Source organism: Salvia splendens, chromosome 3 (genome assembly GCF_004379255.2).
Source record: "Salvia splendens isolate huo1 chromosome 3, SspV2, whole genome shotgun sequence".
In the NCBI taxonomy this organism is placed as follows: domain Eukaryota; kingdom Viridiplantae; phylum Streptophyta; class Magnoliopsida; order Lamiales; family Lamiaceae; genus Salvia; species Salvia splendens.
The window spans coordinates 44,528,456-44,552,277 of record NC_056034.1 but is presented as its reverse complement, the minus strand read 5'-3'; the positions used below and the strand labels follow the sequence as shown (position 1 = coordinate 44,552,277).

General features: G+C 38.9%; 2 protein-coding genes and 1 non-coding gene across 3 annotated transcripts; 1 reads left to right on the top strand and 2 right to left on the bottom strand.

Annotated features, from left to right (window-relative positions):
- Window positions 1-189: 189 nt before the first annotated feature.
- On the bottom strand, window positions 190-5,526 carry LOC121796301 (origin of replication complex subunit 1A-like). Its single transcript, XM_042195130.1, has 16 exons — window positions 4,627-5,526; window positions 4,404-4,539; window positions 3,946-4,098; window positions 3,718-3,870; window positions 3,480-3,631; window positions 3,304-3,403; window positions 3,068-3,190; window positions 2,824-2,982; window positions 2,690-2,747; window positions 2,417-2,595; window positions 2,214-2,325; window positions 1,564-1,634; window positions 1,361-1,456; window positions 957-1,033; window positions 529-612; window positions 190-432 (listed from the first exon to the last, which is right to left on the bottom strand). Exons 1-16 carry the CDS (start codon window positions 5,394-5,396, stop codon window positions 369-371), a joined length of 2,487 nt encoding a protein of 828 aa, XP_042051064.1. The 5' UTR covers window positions 5,397-5,526; the 3' UTR covers window positions 190-368.
- LOC121797489 lies at window positions 3,961-4,038 on the bottom strand. The gene has a single exon (XR_006049855.1). It is a non-coding gene; the product is annotated as a small nucleolar RNA snoR28 (small nucleolar RNA).
- A 16,751-nt stretch (window positions 5,527-22,277) lies between the features above and the next one.
- LOC121796368 (ethylene-responsive transcription factor ERF039-like) lies at window positions 22,278-23,475 on the top strand. The gene has a single exon (XM_042195228.1). The coding sequence runs from the start codon at window positions 22,362-22,364 to the stop codon at window positions 23,067-23,069; it is 708 nt and encodes a 235-aa protein (XP_042051162.1). The 5' UTR covers window positions 22,278-22,361; the 3' UTR covers window positions 23,070-23,475.
- Window positions 23,476-23,822: the final 347 nt, after the last annotated feature.

Sequence of the window (23,822 nt, the reverse complement as noted above, 5' to 3'; positions counted from 1 at the left end):
CTAACAAACTGACTCAACATTCCATCACCAAATTAGGTAATAAAACATAAGTCAATCTTTAGACATAACATATTGAAACTACAATAGTAATCAAATGTACATGTTCTCAAAAAATTGAAGTATAAGAATCTAAAGAGACATCAACTTGTAAAACGTAAGTACCTTCAGCAAATCAAGTGATGTTTTAGGTTCATATAATCCATATATCATCACACTTCATTTCAAAGAAAAGTATAACATACAACAGATGTTTCAATAAATAAAAATAATTCTCAGTTTACAAATGTATACAACATCACAAATTTAAGAAATGTGTAAACATATAAATATAAATCAAGAATGGATGATCTCATTTGGATCTCCAATATTCAGATATACTTTTCCAACCAAGGTAGGTCCTTGCTGTCTTTCAGTGCAAATGTAACATCATCACTGCCAAACAAGCGGAAAGGTAAACAAATAATCCATTGACGTAAAAAACAAACAGATAGACTACCAAAGCTTGGATTTGTTTTTGGAAGTACTCACTTGGGATAGTTCAGTTGCAATTTCTGCAGTTTGTGCCGTGTGCCAGGCTCGCATAATAATAGTCTGCACTCCCCGAGTTTACATCTGCCAGTCAAAACACAGATAACTCAGAAATGAACATGATCATGTCCTGTGTGGTCTCTGGTTTTAGTTAGTGTCGTATGTGCACATACAAGTTCTTAAAAACAAAATATTGTTTCCAGAAATCTTGTTTTTTGTTTGCATATTACTCGTACAAGGCATATTTTTATTTCTCATCACATCACAAATGAGGCAAGTGATTGTAGATAAAAGATGCCTCCACTGTTGTTATATATTACAGAATTGATCTTTTCTTAGTTTCTTCCACATAAACATAAGAAAAATAATGAAGCGGCCAACTTCTTAAACTGTTTGCTGCAATACTAAAAGATTATATAACTTCATACCCGACTTTCAGGAGTGTATCATATCCTGGAAAGGTTTCTCCATTGTTAGCACAGAAGCTAGAGACCGCCATTGCTAACTGTAGTGATGGAAGGAACATGCCATTACTCATTGGTGTCAAAAAGATTGAGAACTAACATTGCATTTTTAATTTAATAAACTGGCAATATGTGTAGTTTTCTTTCAGTTAGTTAATATACACAATATATGGGAAGATGATCTTGATTACTAGGCCATTTATAAATACTAGAGGATCTAAAGCACTAGACTTGTAAAGGCAAATTGATCTGGTGTCTTTATGTATCTGCTAGCATTTTGACTCGGGAAGCATATCGGACAACAGTGGGCAGATGTCATTATCAAGACTTGTGTACCAAATTGAAGCTTTTAAGCAGAGTTGAAATACCTTTTCAAAGGTTGTTTCTCCCATTCCTGTTTTATAAAGTTCGTACACCATAGCAGCCAAGAAGATTTTGCTTAGTTTAGAACAACTTCTTATCACCTGGTGGTGGAAAAATGAAACAGGAAATAGAAAATTATTAACTTTTTTTATTGCTTATTTATATTTCATTGATGTAATCATAAGAGAGCAAATGTTATTCTACTCACCTGAATATGAGGAGCCTGGAACATTTCCTTAATAGCTGCTTCAACATCCGCCATACCAGCCATAACTTTCCCTGCAAACCAGATATGTTACCTTCTTAAGTCACCTTCTTAAAACGGCTGAATGCATCCTATCTAGCCACCAACAAAAGATCTATAACACGGCTGTGCTAGGGCAGTGCAGAGATAGCATGGGAAGCAAGTAGACTGTGTTAAGATGTACTCACTTCTTTCACCAAAAACAACAGAAGTAATGTTATTTTATGGATAAATCCTTTTCAAACCACAACAGGGGTACTCAAGTCTTATGGTCTTTAATAGTGGCAAATGAAAATCCGTGCTAGAGAGTGTACAGTCAACTATGGTATTTGTGAAATGAAATTTGGTCGAAGGAGTGAAGGAGGAACCAGTTAATCTGAAACATCATGTCAAAGTTACAGACCCTAACCATTTTGAGTTTAACCTTCTGCAGTGTTGGGTGATACAAGCTGTCCTATTCTATTGGTATCTTACCTACCTAAACTTCTGATTCCGTTTTTTATGTCAGTTCCTTTTTTAAATGCATGAAAATTAAAATATTAGTTTCAATCAAAGAATTTAATATTCTGCAGAAACTAACGAACACAGAAATAAATGTCAGAGAAAAGTTTTGCCTGAAGCGTCTGAGCTAGAAAGTGCAGTTTTTTTGGAGCGATAATCTGCTACCTCTGCAGCTCGCCTACATATCTCTAGTGCACGACGAGCATCTCCAGATACAGCAGCCACCTAAGGTCAAGTACAGTATGAATTCCACACACAAAAAAAAACAAAACATTCTGGTTTAAGTCATAAATGTCAGATACAGCAAACTACAAACCTTCCTTGACGCAAATTCAATTGCAACTTTTTCAAAAGCATCAATTCCTTTCAGGCGGCTGGAAATTATTTCTTGAAGTTGCTGAAAGTTATATGGACCAAAACAAAGCCTCTGTATTCCCATACGACTAGAAATGCGAGGCAGCAACTTCTCTGGAAGATCCATAGTGTTTGCTATCCCTAAATTTTTTATTTTTTAACAAAAAAAGCAACAAAATCAGGTCAACATGTTAGCAACTTTGCAAAACTTATTGATGGCAGAAACATTTCTTACCTATCACAATCAGTTTTGAATTTGGCCTTGTAGGCCAATCAAGAATATTGTATAGGACCTGCAGATGGAAATTTCCATTAAAAAACGTTGAATCTAAGAGCAGATGGATTTTATCACATATATGCACAACGTACAGCTTGATTCCGGGTTACTAGAAGATCAAGTTCGTCAATGAGAAGAATGCAAGGCCTTGTATCTTTCCTACACTTATTTTCATCAGAAAATCGAGCATTCAGCAAATTGAGTGCCTTTTTCCAACCAACTCTATGCCCAGTTAGTCCCTCATAGATTACCTGGAAATAATTACCTCAATAAGTTAACAAAAGGTGGGAACACCAAAAGAAAGTGCAAAAGTAAAGAAGTTATAATGCATCCTACACTGTATATATTTTCTGGTGAAGCCAGTTTAAGACCATTAATCTCTACAAAGCAGTAAGGCCTAATGCTTCCCGCATCAACCTCAGACTTCAGATTCCTCATCACAGCAAGCACACTCATTGTCTGCAGTGTGGTGCAGAAAACAAGCAAGTTACACAGACCCATTTAAAAAAGTTTAGATGGCTAATTGGTTTTAAGAATTGTTTGTCTTATAATATAATGCAAAAATGTTTTACCTTTCCGGTTCCAGGGACACCATGAACATACAAGCATCTTCCCAGGCATTGCTCATCACATATAGCACCTTTGATAAATGTGGTTATCTCATTCATTTCCCTGCATGAAGTATGTATGATTATACCAAAAGTATGGCAATAATCAATACTCAAATACCTTACCAATCAATACATACCTATCGCGACAAGGTAGAGACTTGGGCAGTGTTGCAAGCAGAAGCGTAGACTTAGCCTTTTCCAAATCAGTCTGCTTACGACTTCTTAAATTTTCTGGTATTTTCTTTGCCCCAATCTTTTGCAGCCCAAATATTTGTCCCTTGCGCGAGTTCTGTATAAGGAAACCAGATCCAATGGTCGGTTATGTAATACACAAACATGGAGATATGTGGGACAGCGAAGTTGAAGTCAGCATACCGCTGCTACTGGACGGAGTGAAGATGATTGAGACAGTCTGTTTCTCTTTTCATCCTCGTACGCCGCTTCTTCTTCTGAGTCAAAATCAGATCCAGAGTCAAACTCATCACAAGAATTCCAATCAGCATCATTATCAACAACTCTTTCACCATCCTGCGAGTAAAATAAGAACGTATAAATTCTAAGAGAATACAGAATCCACTTGGATGGAGTCCACACCAAACTTACATTTTCATTATTGTCAATCTCTGCAATGCGCTTGAAGCTATGCCACTGCACTTCATATTCATATTCACAGAGAAACACATCATCTCCTCCATCGGCAGCATTAGCAAACTCCCTTGGCCTCATTACAAAGCAGTGCCTAATGATTGACTCCATCTAACAAGAAAATAAAAATACCTTATTAGAAGAGTAAATTGGAGATTTATGCCACAGGAAAACATAAACCTTTGTGTTTCAGGATATTCCTATTTCAAGAAAAGGAGTTCACCACCTACAATAAAGCATTACAGTTCATCAAAGCTAACTCCCTTCTAAGAGGACAAAACCACTCCTATGAACTAAGTAAACTCAACGAACATATATCGAGTTGAATAACGACTTGGAACATTTATCAATCATTGCAACTTAATAGAATTACAGGCAACCTAATCCTGTTATAGAGAAGAGATGATAAAACTCACCTCAACATCAGCAAAATCATTGGTCCTATAGAGCTCCCTCCTCAAATTATGAGGCTGTCTCCCCACAGCAGTCTCCTCTGGAATAATGTACCACCGAGCTCGAAACCAATAAGTACCATCAACTTCCTTCCATAAACTTCAGAGATACAAACGAAATCACATAACACAAATTGAAAATTTGGTAGAAAAAAATAAGAATCCCCAAAATTTCGACAGCACAAACCTCTCTATACGAGCAGCCCATAAATCACTTGAAAGCAACTTCTCCCTGGCAGTCCTGGCCCTCTTCTTCCCTGCCTGTGGCTCAGGAAATTCCATCACTTCTCCATTTTTCCTCGCCACGCAATAACAACAAACCCAATCCCCATCAGGAACTGCCTTGAGTGGGGGTTTCAGGCACTTCAAATGAAAGCCATTCAAGCAATCATCACACTCGATCAAAACTCGCCTCCCCGCAGGCTTAAAGCACACTCTGCACTCCTCCACCTCCGGATCTTCATCGTCCGAGCTAGCATCCGATCTCCTCTTCACGTACACGTCGTCCCCTGCCGAAAACTCGCCGCCGTCATACACCACTTTCTTGTAATACACCTTCTTCTTGGCTTTTCCATCAGCTGCACGTTTACATTTCACATTCCTCGAATCCTTTCTCTTCACTGCCGATTTTTCCTGAAATTTCCTCTTTTTCCGAGATTCAACGGGCGGCGGAGACGCAGGGTTGATTGAGATCTCGGTCGGTAAAACTGAGGGCGGATTCTCACAGATTTTCCTAGCTTTTGCGGCGGATTTGGGAGTATTAAAGCTGGATAGCGCGGGGCGATGCTCCGGAGTGGCGGCGGTGAGGCGGTGGGAGCGGCGGAGATTGATTGCACTGGGTGTTGCGGATTGTGGGGTTTGCGGCGCAATGTGGTGGTCTAGAGAAATTGGATGCTTTGCTCTTGGGGTTCCTTTAGATGGAGTCTTGAACTTCTTCATTTGCTGAGTCTCGGCCATCGGAAATGCTTTTGACTGCGGCGGATTTCGTTTTAACGGTGGGGGAGAGAAGACGGCGGAGATGGAGAGAGAGAGAGGGCGGAAGCCTAAATTGGGGGAGAAAACTGGCGGGAAACCGCCTGCAATCAGATTCAAGCGCCTTTTCTTCCCTTTTTTTTAATTATCTCGCATTTATTTTATTACCAATTTATGTTGTGGATTTATATTTAAATTTACATCCAAATTCATTTTGATGATATGGTAAAAGTTTGATTATAAAGTATAGTAGTACCATATTCTAGTTTGATGATATTAAATTTATGAAAGAATTACAATAATCATTTAGTTCACTCCCAAATTTTAGATCTGTGCGCAAAATCAATTTTATGTACTACTACTATTTACACTTTAATAATCATTATTATTGTTGTTGTTGATGGGCTTTCAACTTGCAAATTATTTGAACGTAGGCTTGTAACATTTGGGTGCCATATGAAAACCATTCTAAAATCTAAACCATTCTAAAATCTATTGAACGAAATTTAAATAAATATATAATTAAATAGTAACACTACTATAAATTATATTCTAATTTAGGTATGGTTTTTGAAAATTAAATCGAGCCACACTGAATTTCAAATTTTAATCTGTATGGTTTGATATTCGATTTTCGGATACCGCTCATGATCTATATAAGAAACCTTGTGATGAAACAAATTAAATGTTACTTTATTTAATTAGACATAGATAATTTGATAGGCAAAATTTGCCCTTTGATTAAATATGCTACCTTACAGTTGTGTATAGTTATATATAGTAATTAAATTCATATTTAAATTAGATATGTTAAGATTTAAAATTCAATTCATAATTAAATTGACATTCAAAATTAACTCAATTAAAATATTGAATTTAGTTTGATTCATATCCCGGTTAAATTCATATACTGAGGCCATCCACAGCAGGGCGCACTAAGGCACGCCCTAAAGCTCGCCCTATGCACCGCCACGTCAGCATTTCATCCTCCTGCTCTTCCACCTGCAGTGGGGCGCCCTAAGACGCGCCCTAAGCATTTCCTTCTATTTGAATATTTAAATAACTACAAAAATTGGGAAAACCTTCATTTCATTTACAAAATTAATACATTACAATACGGATTACAAAAAAAATGCAAACTCAGCTACGACGGTTACGGGCCCATACTTCTTCAATCATGTCATTCATGAGGTGCGCATGGTCGTGTTGGTTGCGCATTGAGGCATGTCTAGATAGAACCTCATTGAAGCTCGTCGGTAATCCTCGAGTGGGGGGCGCGGTCGCCGTGCTGGAGGAGTTGGATGCAATTTCGTCATCGGTCCAATCAGTGATGCTCCCACCTTCATGTTCGACTATCATGCTGTGCAAGATTATGCACGCATACATGACATCGGCGAGGATTTTCTTGAACCAGAGACGCCCCTGCCCTTTCACTATTGCCCATCGAGATTGGAGCACACCAAATGTCCGGTCCACATCCTTGCGCGCCGCCTCCTGCTTTTGCGCAAAGAAAACTCTCTTATCACCAATTGGGCAGCTGATCGTCTTCAGAAAAATAGGCCACCGTGGGTGTATGCCATCGACCAAGTAGTACCCCATGTGGTATTGGCGCCTGTTGGCAGTGAACTCAATGGCCGGGCCATTGCCGTTGTATTGCTCGGTGAAGAGGGTGGATGAGTTGAGGACATTGATGTCATTGTTCGACTCGGCTACACCAAAGTAAGCATGCCAGATCCAGAACCGATAGTCAGCGACGGCTTCGAGGATCATCGTCGGGTGGCTGCCCTTGTATCCACTAGTAAATTGGCCTCTCCACGCCGCCGAACAATCTTCCACTCCCAGTGCATACAGTCGATGCTCCCTAGCATCCCAAGAAAGTCGTGCGCCGTCTCGTGCATTCTCATTAGGCCCTGGCAATCTACAGCCGTCGGCTTTCGCAAATATGTGTCGTTGTAGGCTTCGACAACTCCCCTACAAAATCTCTTCAGGTACTCGCGGCCTGTTGTATCCCTGACGTGGAGGTACTCGTCGAAAATGTCAGTGCTGGTACCGTAGGCCAACTGCCTGAGTGCAACTTTGCACTTTTGCAACAGCGTAAACCCGGGTCTGCCGATGCCATCTTCCCGATACTGGAAGTATTCATCACGTGACTGCAACGTCTGGACAATGCTGAGAAAAAGGTAACGTGGCATTCTAAACCGACCGCGGAAAACAGTCGGGTCCCACCGTGGTTGCTTGGCAAAATAGTCTGCAAATAGACGTTCGTGAGCTGCGGCGTGATCGCGTCGGACATACTTCCGACGTCGAATAGGCCTGGGGATTTGCTCCGCCGCCGCCTCCTCCTCGCGTTGAATTATGGCTAAGCATTCCGCCATTGCGTCGTGCACGGCTGCATTTAAGGCTCGAGTCAAGGTCGGACTACCGTCCGCCGAGGAACTCCGGTCGGCGTCGTGGTTCATTTTGGCTTGTGAGATTTGGAGAGATGCGAGAGATGAGAGAACTGATGCGAGAAATGTTCGTATGAAAAATGGAATGACAATCGAGGTTTAAATAGACAAATTTCGAATTTAAAAAATTAAAAAAAAAACAAAAATGCGTTGCATCGTCCGCGCCTCCCACGGTGGGCGGATGATGACGCGGACGATGCCCTATCGTCCGCGGACTAAGCGTCGGGCGCGGACGACGCATCATCCGTCGTCCGCGGAGCCACAGTGGTGGACGATAGTATCGGGCGCGCTATCGTCCGCCCCATTGTGGATGGCCTAATGAGAAGTAAAAAACGAATAGAAGAAAAATGAAACAAACCAAAAGAAAATGAAAATGGCATGAGAGGAAGGGAAGGGAGCATTGAGTCACTACTTTCGGCTATCGATCAAAGCAACTCCTACTACTAAGTTAGCCATTCATTTTACATTTAAATCAACACAACTGTCTATATACAAATCAATCAAAGCGACTCATGATCTTTCCCTTAATATACGGCCCCGCCTCATGCCACCTCTCTTTGCAATACGGCTTGCCGCCATCTCGTTCCAACGGAACGCGCTCCTAACACCGTGTTGCCGATGTTCTTAGAGAACAGTCGCCATCCCAACAGCTATGCCTATGATCATAATCATTATGGAGAAATTTAAATTGTGCAATTTGGATTACTTGGGCCAAAGTTGTACTGTCATAGAATTTGATGGGCCATAAATAGCACAATAGTCAAGCCCAGTAGTACTATAATAGTTGGCCCATTGGCCCCAGTCATTAAATGACTATGGTCTATAGCTTTCTAATTTACACAAAAGCCACAAGTAAAATGGCTACATCAAGATATCCAATTCAAATTATTACCCACTTCGTATGTTTGATTTTGTGTAATATCTATCTGTCATATTGTATGGTTCGATAGTGAAGTGCAAGCTACAGTCTCATCGCGGATTTAGGATGTCAGTTCAGCACGTAATCTACAAGCTAACAAGAATATATCCACAATCTATAAGATTAATATCGAAATAATCCCAACCAAATGACCCTAAATTTTGTAGCTCACAACCCGATTGGGTTTGTCTGAAAATGGTCCTAGCTCCATATGGTTAACTCGAGAATAAATGCGTTAGAACGCGTTATTGTATTTTTTTTTCTAAACTTTAGAAAATTAGTGTACAATAAGATATTTTTGAAGAGTATATGAAACTTTATTTTAATTCAATATTTGAAAGTTATACTAGTAATTCTCACTTTTTTATATTTTAATGTAACGCTTGATATAAATGTTTTGATACAAAATTTTAAAACGATAACGATTATTGTGTATTCTTATATTTTAAGAATTAAATCTTACCTTTGAGTTGAATGGATACTCGTCTATGAGTGAATTTGTTTTTGTTACATAGAATTATCGAAAATTATATATTAGTTACAAAAAGTTACATGTAATCGAATAGTTCAACAACCCGAGCCAAACTTAAGCAAAGAAGACCAAAGTAATTTTTTTCTCTACCCCTAAAAAGGCAGTAAAAAATATCACTACCCAATTCGGACAAACATAAATTTATTTCATCAATTACCAAACAGAACTAGAGATTAATTTTTGGGACAAAAAATTGTACTTCTATGACAAACAGTGGCTGTTCATAGTGCTACATCATTGTCAAATAATTTAGTTCAAACATGTATTCAGCATGATTTCGACATTTTGGGATTTACAGTTGATTTCATTGTTATGAGTTGATAACAAGTCCTAGTGTTTTGGTATGTGTTAAAGAAGGATACATTGAGAAAAGTAAATATAGTCTTTGTGTGATTTATAATTGTCATTAATATTTGTATATTCAGTAAAACGTGGTTCATAACGCCTATTGGAAATTAGTGCAATTTCAACAACTTTATCCACTTTGTTTTCTAAATATGTTCACAACATATGTATATTGTGCTAACAATGAATCACTTTCTATTTCTTGATCTATCCATTTTCATACTTAGAGCATCTCCAGTGGCGGACGTCCGGTCGGACATCCGGTCGGACGTCGCGACGGGCGACCCGGACGTCCGCCATTGTGGCGTTTGGGGTCGGATACGGACGTCCCGTGAGGACGTCGGGTGTCCTCGGACGTCCCTGCGACGGGCGGGCGGACGTCCGCCACTGTGGCAAGAGTCGGACGTCCCGCTCGGACGTCCGAAATTTTTTTATTTTTTTTAAACTATACGGCTCGTTGAACTTCATTTCATTTGCACCACTTGTTGTTAACAAGTTTCTCTCTTCTTTTACTACAAATTTCATTTCTACTTTTAATGGAGAACGATAGGAACTCCCCGGCCACGAGCGAGTCGCAGACTCCGGCGTTTCCCATCGACCTGGAGGGAAACGCCAGCGGAAATGCGACAACAGTACCGGGAATGGGACAGATGGGTGGGATGGGTGGGATGATGTCCCCTTATATGTACAATTGGATGGGACAGATGGGCGGTATGGGTGGTATGATGCCCAGGGCAGCCGGGATGGGGGGCATGACCCCAAATATGATGATGCCGGGGATGGGGATGGGGGGCATGACCCCAAATATGATGGGACAGATGGGTGGGATGATGGCGGGGATGATGCCGGGGATGATGCCGGGGATGATGCATGTGGGAGGTGGTGGCAGGGGCCCTGAACCACTAGCGGACGATGTCTATCGGCCGGTTGTGGATATGCAGTCTACTGATACCCCTTCCACTTATGTTCCGGATACTCAGTTCACCGGCATAGACACTTTCTCTTTTGAGGAGTTGGGGATATCTCCAGTCAGGCAGACGCCCGATGATATGAGCGGGGGCAGGGGGAAGGGACGTGGCAAGGGCAAGGGGAAAGCCCCAGGGTCTTCCTCACGAACGGTGGCAGAGGAGGAGGATGAGGAGACGGGAAAGAGGACGATCTGGAGCCAGTGGGAAAACGTCGCGCTTGCGAAGGCTTGGATTGCAATTGTCGAGGATCCCTATGTCGGTGCCAACCAGCATATTGACAGACTATGGCATCGGATCGCTGAAGCCTACCACACACACAAACCGGCTAGTGCGAAGCGTCGCCTTCCCGAACAGTGCCGGAAACAGTGGGAGCGGTTGAGGCCTAAGCTTAGTCGATTTGCTGGCCTCTACCAAAACAACCTCCGCCAGGCAAGCAGCGGTATGTCCGAGGAGGATGTCCGGAACCGTGCCTTTTCTCAGTACCCTGACAGAGCCTTGAAATTCAAACAATTCGACCAGTGGGAGGCCTTTCTCGTGGTGAAGGATTCCCCAAAGTTTTGTGGGGGAGTCGAATCGGGCTGGGCGAAGCGGACGAAGATCAACGCTTCCGGTGAATACAACAGCAGTGCTGGTTCGCACGAGCTCCCGGAAGCCGATGAAGTGTCCCCGCTACCGCTATCAGACTCTCGCCGTCGTCGTCGCCCGGTTGGGCAAAAGGCTGCGCAACGGAGGGCTAGGGGAACCAGCAGCGGTAGCGGGTCGTTCGAGGTTGAATCGGAGGCCCCTGCTCCCCAAGAAGATATCGACCGCCTCGCCCGCGCGCAGTTAACGACAAGCTTGGTCCGGACCATGCATAGGTGGCATAGCACGACCGATCCGCTGTACAAGAGGATGCTGAAGGATGTCATCGATGGATGTCGGCGCGATTTGGGGATGCCCCCCATTGGAGATGATGGCGCCGAGCTTAGCGGAGGGGGCGGCACGGGCGACGGTGACGGCACGGGTGACGGCACGGGTGACGGGGGCGGCACGGGCGACGAGGACAGCGCGGAGTGAGCCGGGCCCATTGGATTATGTATTTTTCTTTTTTTGAATGACTATGTATTTTGCTTTTTTTTCTAACTATGTTTTTTTTATGTTTTATGAATATGTATTTTTGCCCGTATTTTGCTTTCCCGTATTCCGTGTCAAAATTATATTTCCATTTTTACGTAATTAAATTATTGTGATTTTTTTTATTGCGGGATGTCCTAGTGGGAAGGGCGGACATAGGAGGGGATGTCCTAGTGACGTGGCAGTGGGATGGGAAGTCCTAGTGACGTGGCAGGAGGTGTTTTTGGGATGTCCTAGTGGATGTCCTAGTGGGATGTCCGCCCACTGGAGATGCTCTTAAGAAAGAAAGTACTCCCTCCGTCTCACAATAAGTCATGTTTTGTCATTTCGGTCTGTCCCACAATAATAATCATATTTTACTTTTACCATAAATGGTAAGTAGGCCTCACATTCCACCAACTTATTACACTCACATTTTATTATACAACTAATATACTATATAAGTTGGACCAATATTCCACTAACTTATTCAATCTACTTTTCTTAGAACTCGCGTCATAACTAAATAGGACTCCTATTGCAGGACGGAGGGAATACTAACCAAGCATTGCATCTAAATATTTTAATCTATAGTAACTATTTTTATGCTTTGTGAGATTTAAATATGTCATATTTAGGTTTATATGTTGATTTCAATTAATCGTTTTTGTTATTATGCTCGCCGCATTTAGCTATGCACTTATATAATCGAAAAAAATCTTAATATATAATCTAAATTTTTGTTATTAATTTCAAATTTAATCTCTCATTTTCTTATTCTCCCGACAAAATGAAATGAAAAATTAATGAAAATCAGTTTGTCCAGGAGAGGTGTACGTAAATTTTTGTATGATCGATGTCGACCAAAATAATAACCAAACAATAAGATGATAATAATAAAATCAGGTCTGACTATCTGAGTACCTTTGTGGAATCATTATGTCAAAGCCGTTGTGACAACTACTATGTACTCCACAATTCTTACACATGTAACATATTCAAGTTTCTTATTTTCGTGCTTGCAAAAATAAAATAATGTGATGAAAAAGGGTAATTTTGGCATTACAAAAGATATTCATTAAATACATGTATTAAATAATAACAGCACACTGATAGAATTAACTTCCAAAGATTTTGTTCGGGTACTTGCAGATTGAAAGGAATTGTTTTTTGGATAAAAAAAATACTGTTTTATACTAAAATATAATGGGTGCTGACTACCAATTTTATTACCGTTATAATTCATTACACTTCATAAATAATTATGGGATCATCATATTTCAAGTTGCACAAAATTAAAACCTAGAATTATTTTAGTCTGTTTAACTTATTAGATATAAATAAAATAGATCTGATTTTATAAATTAAAAATTCAATGGGCCCGGAAGGTGCTTACAATATCTAATATATTAAAATTAATTAATATTATAAAGAATACCATAAACTAATATGAACTATCTTAGGAAAAAATCATGGAAGTAATCATGAATATTAAAAATAAACATATAAATTGATTATGTATCGCATGGGACTGATTAGTTAGAGATTTAACTAATCATAAATTGATTATGTATCGCATCGTTATGTCCAACACCATTACAATGTGCAAATTGCCCCCACCTCAAATTTTCATTTATACATTGATATATATAATATATTATCATAATATAATATGTGTGTTATTATTAACTTTCCCCCTCTAATATTTTAATAGAAAACCTTTGTTGTCCCATTTGAAAAAAAACGAAGTCAAATATGTACTTTAAATGTATTTCATAAAACTTAGTTATTTTTTGAGAGAAAACCAAAAGTCATTTGAGTATTGAAAAGCCAAACATGAGTCTCTTTTGCTTTGGAACTTGTAGAGGAAAATGAGAAGAAAGTTATGGAATACAAAAGAAAAATGAATTAAGTGGAAATGGCTGTTGCGATTTATTACAATTTTTTTAAATGAGTGTAGAAAAGAAGTGACTCAACTTAATTGTAACGGAGGAAGTATATTTTATTATCTTTATTGATTTATGTTTATTTATTTATTTGTATATATTTATATTTTTTCCCCTCTCGTACAATTTTCTAGCTTCGCCCCTGCATAATAGAAGTAATTCGTGACTAACGCAAGAACATTAAAGCAAATAATCAGCACTATCAACACACGCCCACCAACCCCATTCATCAAACTAAACAAAACATTGTCGGATTTTCAGTATTTTGTACGAATCGTTGTGCAAAAGTTCATATCATCAGAGCAAAACATATGAAATAAATCTCTCAAAATTTCAAGCTCGAATTTTCAAATATACGTAACCCATGTTAAAATAAAATTCTGCGTCCGCCACAATAGACATGATATATACACGTACTACTATGATGAGAAATTATATAACGACTAATGTGATAGTAGATTAGTTATTTCTTAATTAACACTAGTAAAATAAGTAGAGTTAATGAGTGGGGCCCATTGCAGCTAGTTAAGATCGAAATGGGACATGTCGAAGTTGCTAAGTGATTCGAGAGAAGTGAGTTACGGTTCAGAAGGGGTTGGGTCCCTTTTTATTATACGGATGTTGGGAGCAACATTAATTAAAATGAGCTGCCTTCTTTAAATATTCGATCACATTATAAAAATATCAACCATACAAATACATGGCCATTCCCTCCCCCAATTATCATCACCATTAATATACTGTACCCAACATTTTACCAACCATCATATCAGTGATCGTTGTGCAGATATTTTGCATTATTAATTGCTACCATGTACTTCATGATTGAGCATATATAATTCGTGAAGTTGGACACAGTGAAGAAGATTTTTCTCGGCATCGGAATACAGACGATCGTTACTGACAGTGGTTGGCTGATACGAGCATTATTTAGTTAGTTAAATTAGAGATTTGCGTATCTTTTCCACATCTTTGTTTATTTGCGTATCTTTTCCATATCTTTGTTTTCTTGTTAAATAAGTTAGTTATTAGCATTATAAATAGGAGTTATTGTAATCATTTGAGAAAATCAATCAAGAATATCAATATTATCGTTCATTCTCTTCTCCAAGTGAGAAAACCGTCGTGCTCGACGGGCACTTGGCCGCGACAAACATTTATCGATCGCCGATCTACGGACGCCGATCAGCCCGATAGGAGGTTTATCCTATCAAATTTGGTGCTTTCATCGCGATCTCACCTTCCAACACGCCGATCGAATCACAGCTATGTCGCTGCCCGACAGGAATCCACCGCGCACAACAACTAGCCACACCGATCGAATCATAGCTACGTCGCTGTCCGACGAGAATCCACCCGCGCACAGCAACTAGTTATGCCTTCCCACCATCTCGAACCGAAGTTGCGCCGCTGCCCGACGGAAGATGTTCCGCGCACAGCACCAGATTTTGTTTCTGATGTTTTCGACTCTCTTCATTGTGTCGTAGTTCACACCTTGAGGACAAGGTGAATTTCAACCGTGGGGGAGTTGATACGAGCATTATTTAGTTAGTTAAATTAGAGATTTGCGTATCTTTTCCACATCTTTGTTTATTTGCGTATCTTTTCCATATCTTTGTTTTCTTGTTAAGTAAGTTATCGTCGATCGATAAATGTTTGTCGCGGGCGAGTGCCCGTCGAGCACGACGGTTTTCTTACTTGGAGAAGAGAATGAATGATAATATTGATATTCTTGATTGATTTTCTCAAATGATTACAATAACTCCTATTTATAATGCTAATAACTAACTTACTTAACAAGAAAACAAAGATATGGAAAAGATACGCAAATAAACAAAGATATGGAAAAGATACGCAAATCTCTAATTTAACTAACTAAATAATGCTCGTATCATTGGCCGACGAAGAACAGGAAGTGAACCAAAACTTCAAAGGATTGAGGCAGAGCTCCTACCCCGTGTGACTAAAATTGTACACTTACAAAGTTGGGAAATTTTCCTCTTTTACCCCTAATTATTGTGGGAAATGTGAAAAGTGTGCAAATTCTCAACAATAGTGAAAATTAAATAAGCCTACATTTAGTAAATTGGGGCGAGTTTAACATATGATTATCAAGTTTAATTTGATTAATTTTTTCAAGTATAAAATTTATTCAAGGCTTAGGGAGTTAGAATGGTGTTTAAATTGGGGGTTTTTCCTTATAAAGATGTGGGAAAATTATAATGTCATCGAATATAATTGTTTGACGACTATATATGTTAATTATGAGATTATTGTGCAAATTAAATATTGTTTTGCATGATTTCTTTATATTTGGCTATAGGGGAATTTGAAGTTATGATAAAGGTTATTGTTGTGACAGAATAAATCAATTGTCTCGATTACACAATTGCTCTATTCTGTCATAACAAACTCCGTTTCTGCCCATGGACGTAGCTAACACAATGTTGGTGAACCACGTAGATTCTGTGTCTCTTTACGTTTCTGTTTGTCTCGATTACACAATTGCTCTATTCTGTTACTCAATTACAAAGTGATCCCATAACTCAATATACTTTGGTGTAGTACAAAAGGCAAAAGCCAAAAAATGGCCAAATTAGCAGTTTATGCCAATATTATCTCATTCCTAACAACAATACATGCAAAGCGATCGAGAAACAAACGATTCTCTGTAACATTGTCACTTTGAAGATGATTTCTCCACTTCATATCAATCAACTTATCAAAGACAACATATTAAAATTCCAACAAACAATTTTTCTTTATATTCATAAAGGTTCCAATGATTGAGGGGTAACAATGGAATCGCAGTGCAAAATTCTCAAACTATATATCTAGACATAGGGAATCCTTTATACTTTCCTTACCCTTTTAAACCAAAATTTTGACTTAAATATTAGTGGAAATCACTAAAGCTCCACTTCAAAGGATAACTCAGTTTCATCCCTTTTTTAGTTAGGATAACGAATATTTAACAATCATGCAAACACTTTCTCATACAAATGATCATTCACATCCTATTTTTTAATGGTACCTACAAGAGTTAAATATTCATATATCACTTTATGTAATCTAGTAATTTAATTATTTACTGAGTCACGCACTCATGCAAAAAATCTCAAAAAATTAATCTTGTAGCTTAATTGGTTGGTTTTTTTAGCTTAGGTGGCACATAGTTTCTCCAATTGTTCAAACAACTTAGGTATATATTGCTATTTCGAGCACATCAATTATGAATAATTAATAAGTTGCAAAAACAGTATATACTAACTAAAGTAGACAAACACATACTCTCTTCCATTAGATTTTGCTCTTCAATCACTTTGAACTCAGTTTCATAGCACCTAACAAAAGCCTCCAATTCAAATACTTGGAACGGAAAAATTAAAATTAAATATACTCCAACATTTAATAAGTATGAAATACGACGAAGATTTCAATTAAATAGGCCTACTGTATATATTGAAATTAACGCCCCTCCCTCTCTCTCTCTCAAACACACAATATTTCTAAGTCGGACACATTGGAGAAGGTCAACATCGGCATAGAGAGGCAGAGACAGTGCGGTAGTCGTCGCTAGCAAAATAAATAGCATACGGTGAATGAAAATGAAGGGTATCGCACTGTGGGGTCAACAACAACTGCAAACGTTGATTTTGATGGAGTTTTTCCGCCCTTGTGGGCTGACTGTGAGGTGGGTCGACCTTGATCGCACCTGAATCCGCGTTATATAGTGTTGTTGTGAATGTGAGTGTGGCCTGTGGGAGTTATTCGGCCCCAACCCCGCCAAGATGCTTGCAAGCATATTTGTGGATGGAGTTAATTCACCAATCTAATCGCGACAAATTTGCATGCATGGGATTTTCTTTATTATACACTCATAATTTATAAATGAAAATAATAAATGTTATGAATAAAATTTACTGCTTATGAATCAAGTTTGATGCCCTATTCGACCAGTTTTACGAGGCTTACTTTTCCTAGTACAAATTTTAAGAATTGTGAGTTGAAAAAATAAGTAGAGTGTGAGTGTTAATTTTATATACTAGTTTATAATAAAATGAGAGTTAAATGAGTTAATGGAATGTGATGCTATTTACCATTAACATGAAGTGAAATGAGATTTCTATTGACGTAAATGCGGTTTCGCCGTCTCGTGCCGTTCTTTCTCTCTACAATTTCTATCACCACCGCCACAACGCTGATATGGTGTAATAAACACATGGGATGATGTAATAAATTATTGGAATGAAGTATGTGTAAAAGCATTGAAAGTCCTACTGGAATGAAGTAAAAACCTTATCCAATGAAGTAATAACGTTTCTGAATGAAGTAATCAACGCACTTGAATAAATTGCATTTTTTAATGTAAATAAAGTAAAAACTCAGATCAATGAATTCAAATGAAACATATGTTGAATCATTTCAAAACATACTGGAAGAAAGTAAAAACATGTTGTAGTTTCAAAGTATTACGTACGGAATGAAGTAATAAACCTATACAATGAAGTAAAATGCGCTTGTAATGAAGACCGAAAAATTTACACAGCAGCACATCTTATCAAAAAAACTAGATCTAATGGCCCAGATTTGGTCTCTAGTTCGGTCTTTAAAATTGGTTCGACATTGATCACAACTCTCTCTATATATATATATTATTTGTTACTTAAGTGACTTATCATACTTGATAACACTCCTAAACAAATCATGACTTTTTTTCTCAGCGTTGTAGAAATGCTCGTTCATGAAATGGCGAGTATAAAATAGTACAAAATCAATTCAAAACAAATATAACGAAACTAACCTATACACAAAAACAAACAGACTGATGGGGTACGTACTAAACAAGCCCAATAGCAGTGACGGCCCATCAGCCCAAAGCCCAAGGAAGAGTATCAGCTCGGCAATACCAAAGAGTTCGGCCCCAGCCTACAGCTCGGTAAAAGCCGACCAATCAGTTCGGCATTACCAAAGAGTTCGGCCCCAGCCTACAGCTCGGTAAAAGCCGACCAATCAAGCTCTACTCTCAGATCGGCAAAAGCTGCTCGGCAATAGTTCAGAAGTTCGGTCTCAGTATTCGACCGAACTGGGAGATAGTGGACTCATGCAGAACCTCCACGACCTCCACTACACGATCTATTTAGTGGTGTCAACTCATGCAGGATCTCATGCAGGATAGCGGACCAAACAAAGAGATAGTGGACCCATGCAGGATCTCATGACCTCCACGACATCCACTACCTAGTTAGTGGTGATGCAAGCCACGACCTAGTTAGTGGTGATGCAAGCCACGATCTTAGTTCAATGTATAAATAGAACTTAGACCAGATAGAGAAGGAGGTCTCTAGACATCAAAAATATCATATAGCAAGTCTGTATTTGTAAGCTGGTAAACCAGATCAAGCAATACAATCTTGCCCTCCTTTCTTCCCGTGGACGTAGATTTACCTCAGTAAATCGAACCACGTAATTCCTTGTGTCGTGATCTATATTCATTACTTGCATTTACTACCATCAAAAATTCGCCCAACCATCACAGACTATTCAAAATCACTACATAATAACAATAAAACATAAGCAAAATGGAAGCCCGCTTCTTCGCATTATCCATCATTCTCAACTACCATAGAAAAGTGGTCATAGCAACTCCAAGTCTTAAGGAAAAATTGTAAATATCATGACTTTGAAAAATAAAATTATAATTTCAAAACAAATTAAATAGTTTAGAATCCTAAGAGCATCATTAACGCAAGGGGCCGGGCAGCAAATAGCAAGTCCTAGCCCGAGACGCGCGTTGGAGGGGGAGGATTTGCGGCCTGGGGACGGTCCCGGGGTCCCAGGGCTCGTGTTGGATGGTTCAGGGCGGTGACGGAGCTGCAATTTTTGCCAAAAATTGGAAGAGGGAGAAGAGGGAGGAAGAGGAAGAAGAGGGAGATGGAGCCCAATTTTCTGATTTCTTTTGCATTTGGAAGAGGAAGAAGAGGGAGGAAGATGAAGAAGAGGGGCGGAAGATGAAGAAGAGGGGCGGCGGATCCAATTTTCTAATTTTTAATTTTTTTGCATTTTTTTGCATTTTTATGTTATAATTTTAGTTTTTTTTGCATTTTTATGTTATAATTTTTAGTTTTTTGGCATTTGTATTTTTTTTTCTAGGATTTGTAATTTCTTTTTTCGAATGAACAATTTATTTTCCCGGTTTGAATTGTTCAACGTATTGCATTTACGAGTCAAATACGTTGAAGTTGTGAATAATGTCAATTATTAGTTGCGGCCCGGATTGTGACCTGTGGGGTTAGAGCAGTTGGGGCCTGAGACTCAAATTTGGGGAATGATGACGTGGATGAGACTTGGGGCCTAAAACCGGGCCGGGTTAATGACGCCCTAATGACGGATCCCTCAATGTATTAAATATATAACCTACGCCATAGTTGTGACACTATAACATTGCCATCAAAATTGTACAGATAATTAAGGGTTGAGAGAAACACAGTGAGCAGGTAGAGTAATAAAGTTTTATTGTGTGGTAATTAAATTGGATTATCATCAATTCCTAAACCCTTAAATGTGATAGATCTGCTTGGTCTGCAATTTAATTAATTGGTAGTCATTAATATCTACCATGTACACTGACAATAGTTTTATTTCTTTATCTTATTGAGCTCATTAATATATAACATACCCAAACAACAGGAATCATATTAATAAAGTCACTCAGATAGAATTTGGAGAACCTAACATATACTGGGGGACATAATTTAACATATACACATTGACATAATTTTTTTTTAAGAACCATCAATTTAGGTCAGACTATTAAATTATTAATAAATGATGGTCAGCGAATAAAAGTAATTAAAATATTTTCATCCTAATGAAGGTCATTGTAAAATGGTATGAGCCCTTCTTTCAATGCCCTAAGCTCTGATTTAAGGTTATACACCTACATACAAAAGCTTTTACTCATACAATAGTGTTACATGTCCCACAATTATTTTTGAGCACCGGATTTCCGACTTTTCTTTTTTCCCTTTTTAAATATTTCAAAAGGATCCCACTATTTTAATTAATCGTATACAACAAATAATTAAATAACCACACAAGTTCCTCGAAGCTACTAATTTGGAAAAATAATTGAGATAAAAAGATAGATAATGCAAAATTCATACCTATGTACTTGTGCTGCTGTGCATAAAACCAGCTGGCTATGGCTATACGCCGTTAATATTAATTTAATTATAATTCATTGTTGAGGTTCGTTGGTTTAGACATTTAGTGATTTAGACTTACTAGTTACTAATGTACTAACAATTTAGCCCTTAATTCAAAACCACCTTTTTAATTAACTTGTCACAATCCCATCAATGACAGATCAGGTGGATTTTGAGAGCAAATTCACTGCTGGCTCTTAAGAGTAGGAAAATTCAATTAAATTCTGCATTTAGAGCTGGCGTCGATTCTACAATACGACAGATATATCTTATCCCTTCGAGGGTTGACCAAATCCATAGTTGGGGTTCACTTTTATGCTTTGTCCGCCCCATTGTCAATGACAGACACTACATCGTGTATGTTTTTCGATAATTTTTTTTCTTATGTTCGACTCTACGTGTTCAATTTTCTAAATCCGCTATTGTAAGCAAACGATAACTAGGAATTGTATTTTTTGTTTTTTCAAAAAATTGGTTGCTAATAATTCTCCATTTACGACATAGCTATAAACCTATAATGACTGGGATTGATTACTTATTAGTTAGAAAATGAAATGTTTTTAACAATTAAGTTGCGATTCACCATGTATCTGAAATGCAAATGAATTAATAATCATACATATAATAATGCGGCAAAATTACATATCTAGAATTGAAATTGAGATCTGTGCAAATTAACTTCCATCTTCAAATAAATATAAGTAAAATATAAAAACCTTATAGAAATATTCAATAATTGTGCATTTTGATTCTGTGAATGTCATTAATAAATGGTGGTTGTTCAAACTTCAAACCCTCGGTCGGTGGAGTTGGGCCTCCATATATTCTCATATTCAACACCACTGAATAAAATCAAAAAATATAAATAAAATCTAAAAAGCGGAAAACATAAAAGAAAAAAAATGAAAAAGATAAACAGCTTGCTGCCTGCCGCATTCTTGTTTTTAAAATTAATACAATAATACTTCCCCATTTACCCTGTAACCTGTAATCGTATCGATTCGAACGCACAGTCTAAATTCAATTTCCAATTTCCGTAATGATGGATGTTGAAAATAAAATTTCCCTATGATTTTGCACAATAATTATAAGAAAAATTAGAAAATTAATCTTGTGGGGGCTCGAGCCCCTTGCGACTTTTATTTGTACGCGTTGTTAATGACATATGAAACGTTTTACCAATTAAAATGCCTTTGCACCATCTCTCATAGTTTATTTGGGGCTCGAGCCCCTTGTGACTTTTCACTTGTACTTGCGGTTAAGGAACGAGAGAAGAAGCGTCTTACCAATTAAACTATCTTTGTCGTCACTTAGCGGCACCCATCTCCCTCCCACCAAACGATACACACACTGTACACACACGCACACAACCAAAAAGAGAAAAATAAACCCATATAAATTCCAACACTCCCTTCACCACACATCACACACACTTATATATATAGGTGTATATATAGTAGCTCTAAATCTAAACCTTCATTGTGATCATTACCATGCCTTCCATGGCTGAGCTGCATAACTCAGAGTCCGAGTGCAGCGGCTCCTCCACCCCCAAAAACCACCTAAAGAGGCCCCGCGATGCCGCCAAAGACGGCGGCGCCGCCCAAAAGAGAAGCAAAAGCAGCAGCGGAGGAAGCGGCAGCGCTCATCCGGTATACAGAGGAGTGCGAATGCGGGCGTGGGGGAAGTGGGTGTCGGAGATCCGCGAGCCGAAGAAGAAGTCGAGGATCTGGCTCGGGACCTTCGCCACCGCCGAGATGGCGGCGCGCGCCCACGACGTGGCCGCCCTGGCCATCAAGGGCGGCGGCGCCATCCTCAACTTCCCCGCGATTTCCGCCCTCCTGCCCCGCCCCGCGACCTGCTCGCCGCGGGACGTGCAGGAGGCGGCCGCCAAGGCCGCCCAGATGCTCCATCTGGGCGGCGGCGAGGCAGCGGCCGCGGCGTCGCCCGCCACGACGACGACGTCCTCCTCGTCCTTTTCCGAAGAGGACGCCGCGTCGCCCGAGGAGGCCGCAGACCTCCTCGGGGAGATCGTGGAGCTGCCGCGGCTGTGTGAATGGGATTTCTACATCAATCCGCCATTGATACATAGCTTAGATGATTGTGGGCTTCTCTTGGGAGCTGATGATCATCATTCAATGGTGATTGATGATTTCATGTCTGCAAATTTTCAAGGTCTCTTATGGAATCATCATTGCTAATTAAAAAAAATCCCCATCTTTTTTTCCATTAATTGTGTGTGTTTTTTTCTTTTTTTCCTTGAAATTTCCCTTTCAAGAGTTTTGACCATTTTACTCGTCTCCTCTTCCTCTTCCTCTTCCTCTTCCTCTTCCTCTTGGATTAGAGCATTCGCATCGCAGTGCTCAATCCATGAGCGACACGTGGCATGTTTCTAATTTTGTTTGTTATAAATCTGTTCAAGAGTTGTGATTAGTGTTAGAGGAGCGTATTATTAGTGTAGTGTTCGAGGTATAGGCTCTTTTTCTCTAGTGATTACTGTTGATTTTTTTGTATTTTTCTGAGGTTGTAACAATAATATTAGAAATAGATTAATGTATAAAAATGTGTGTTACCAAGAAGCAATTAGTCAATTGCTACTCTTCTTTATTTTGTATTGCGTTGATATTTATTATTTACAGCATGAGATCCAAGATTTGATTCTATTAATTTCTTTTTGTGCCGTATTTGTCGCATTGTATTAAATACTAAGCCATTTAATTGAGGAGAATGAGTAGCTTTTTGTTAGTGTTAATTACTCTCTATATCTACTTAATTAGTAGCACAACTCACTGTTTTGTGCGTGTCTTCTCTCTCTCTCTCTGTCAAAATACTTATTTGACTTCAATACCTGTGAGTATAAATACAGGTATACATAAACGTATTTTATAAAAATATACATAATGGATTCATACTAGGTAAGGTGGTCCATTTTCTCCTTTATGGCCAATCAAGGA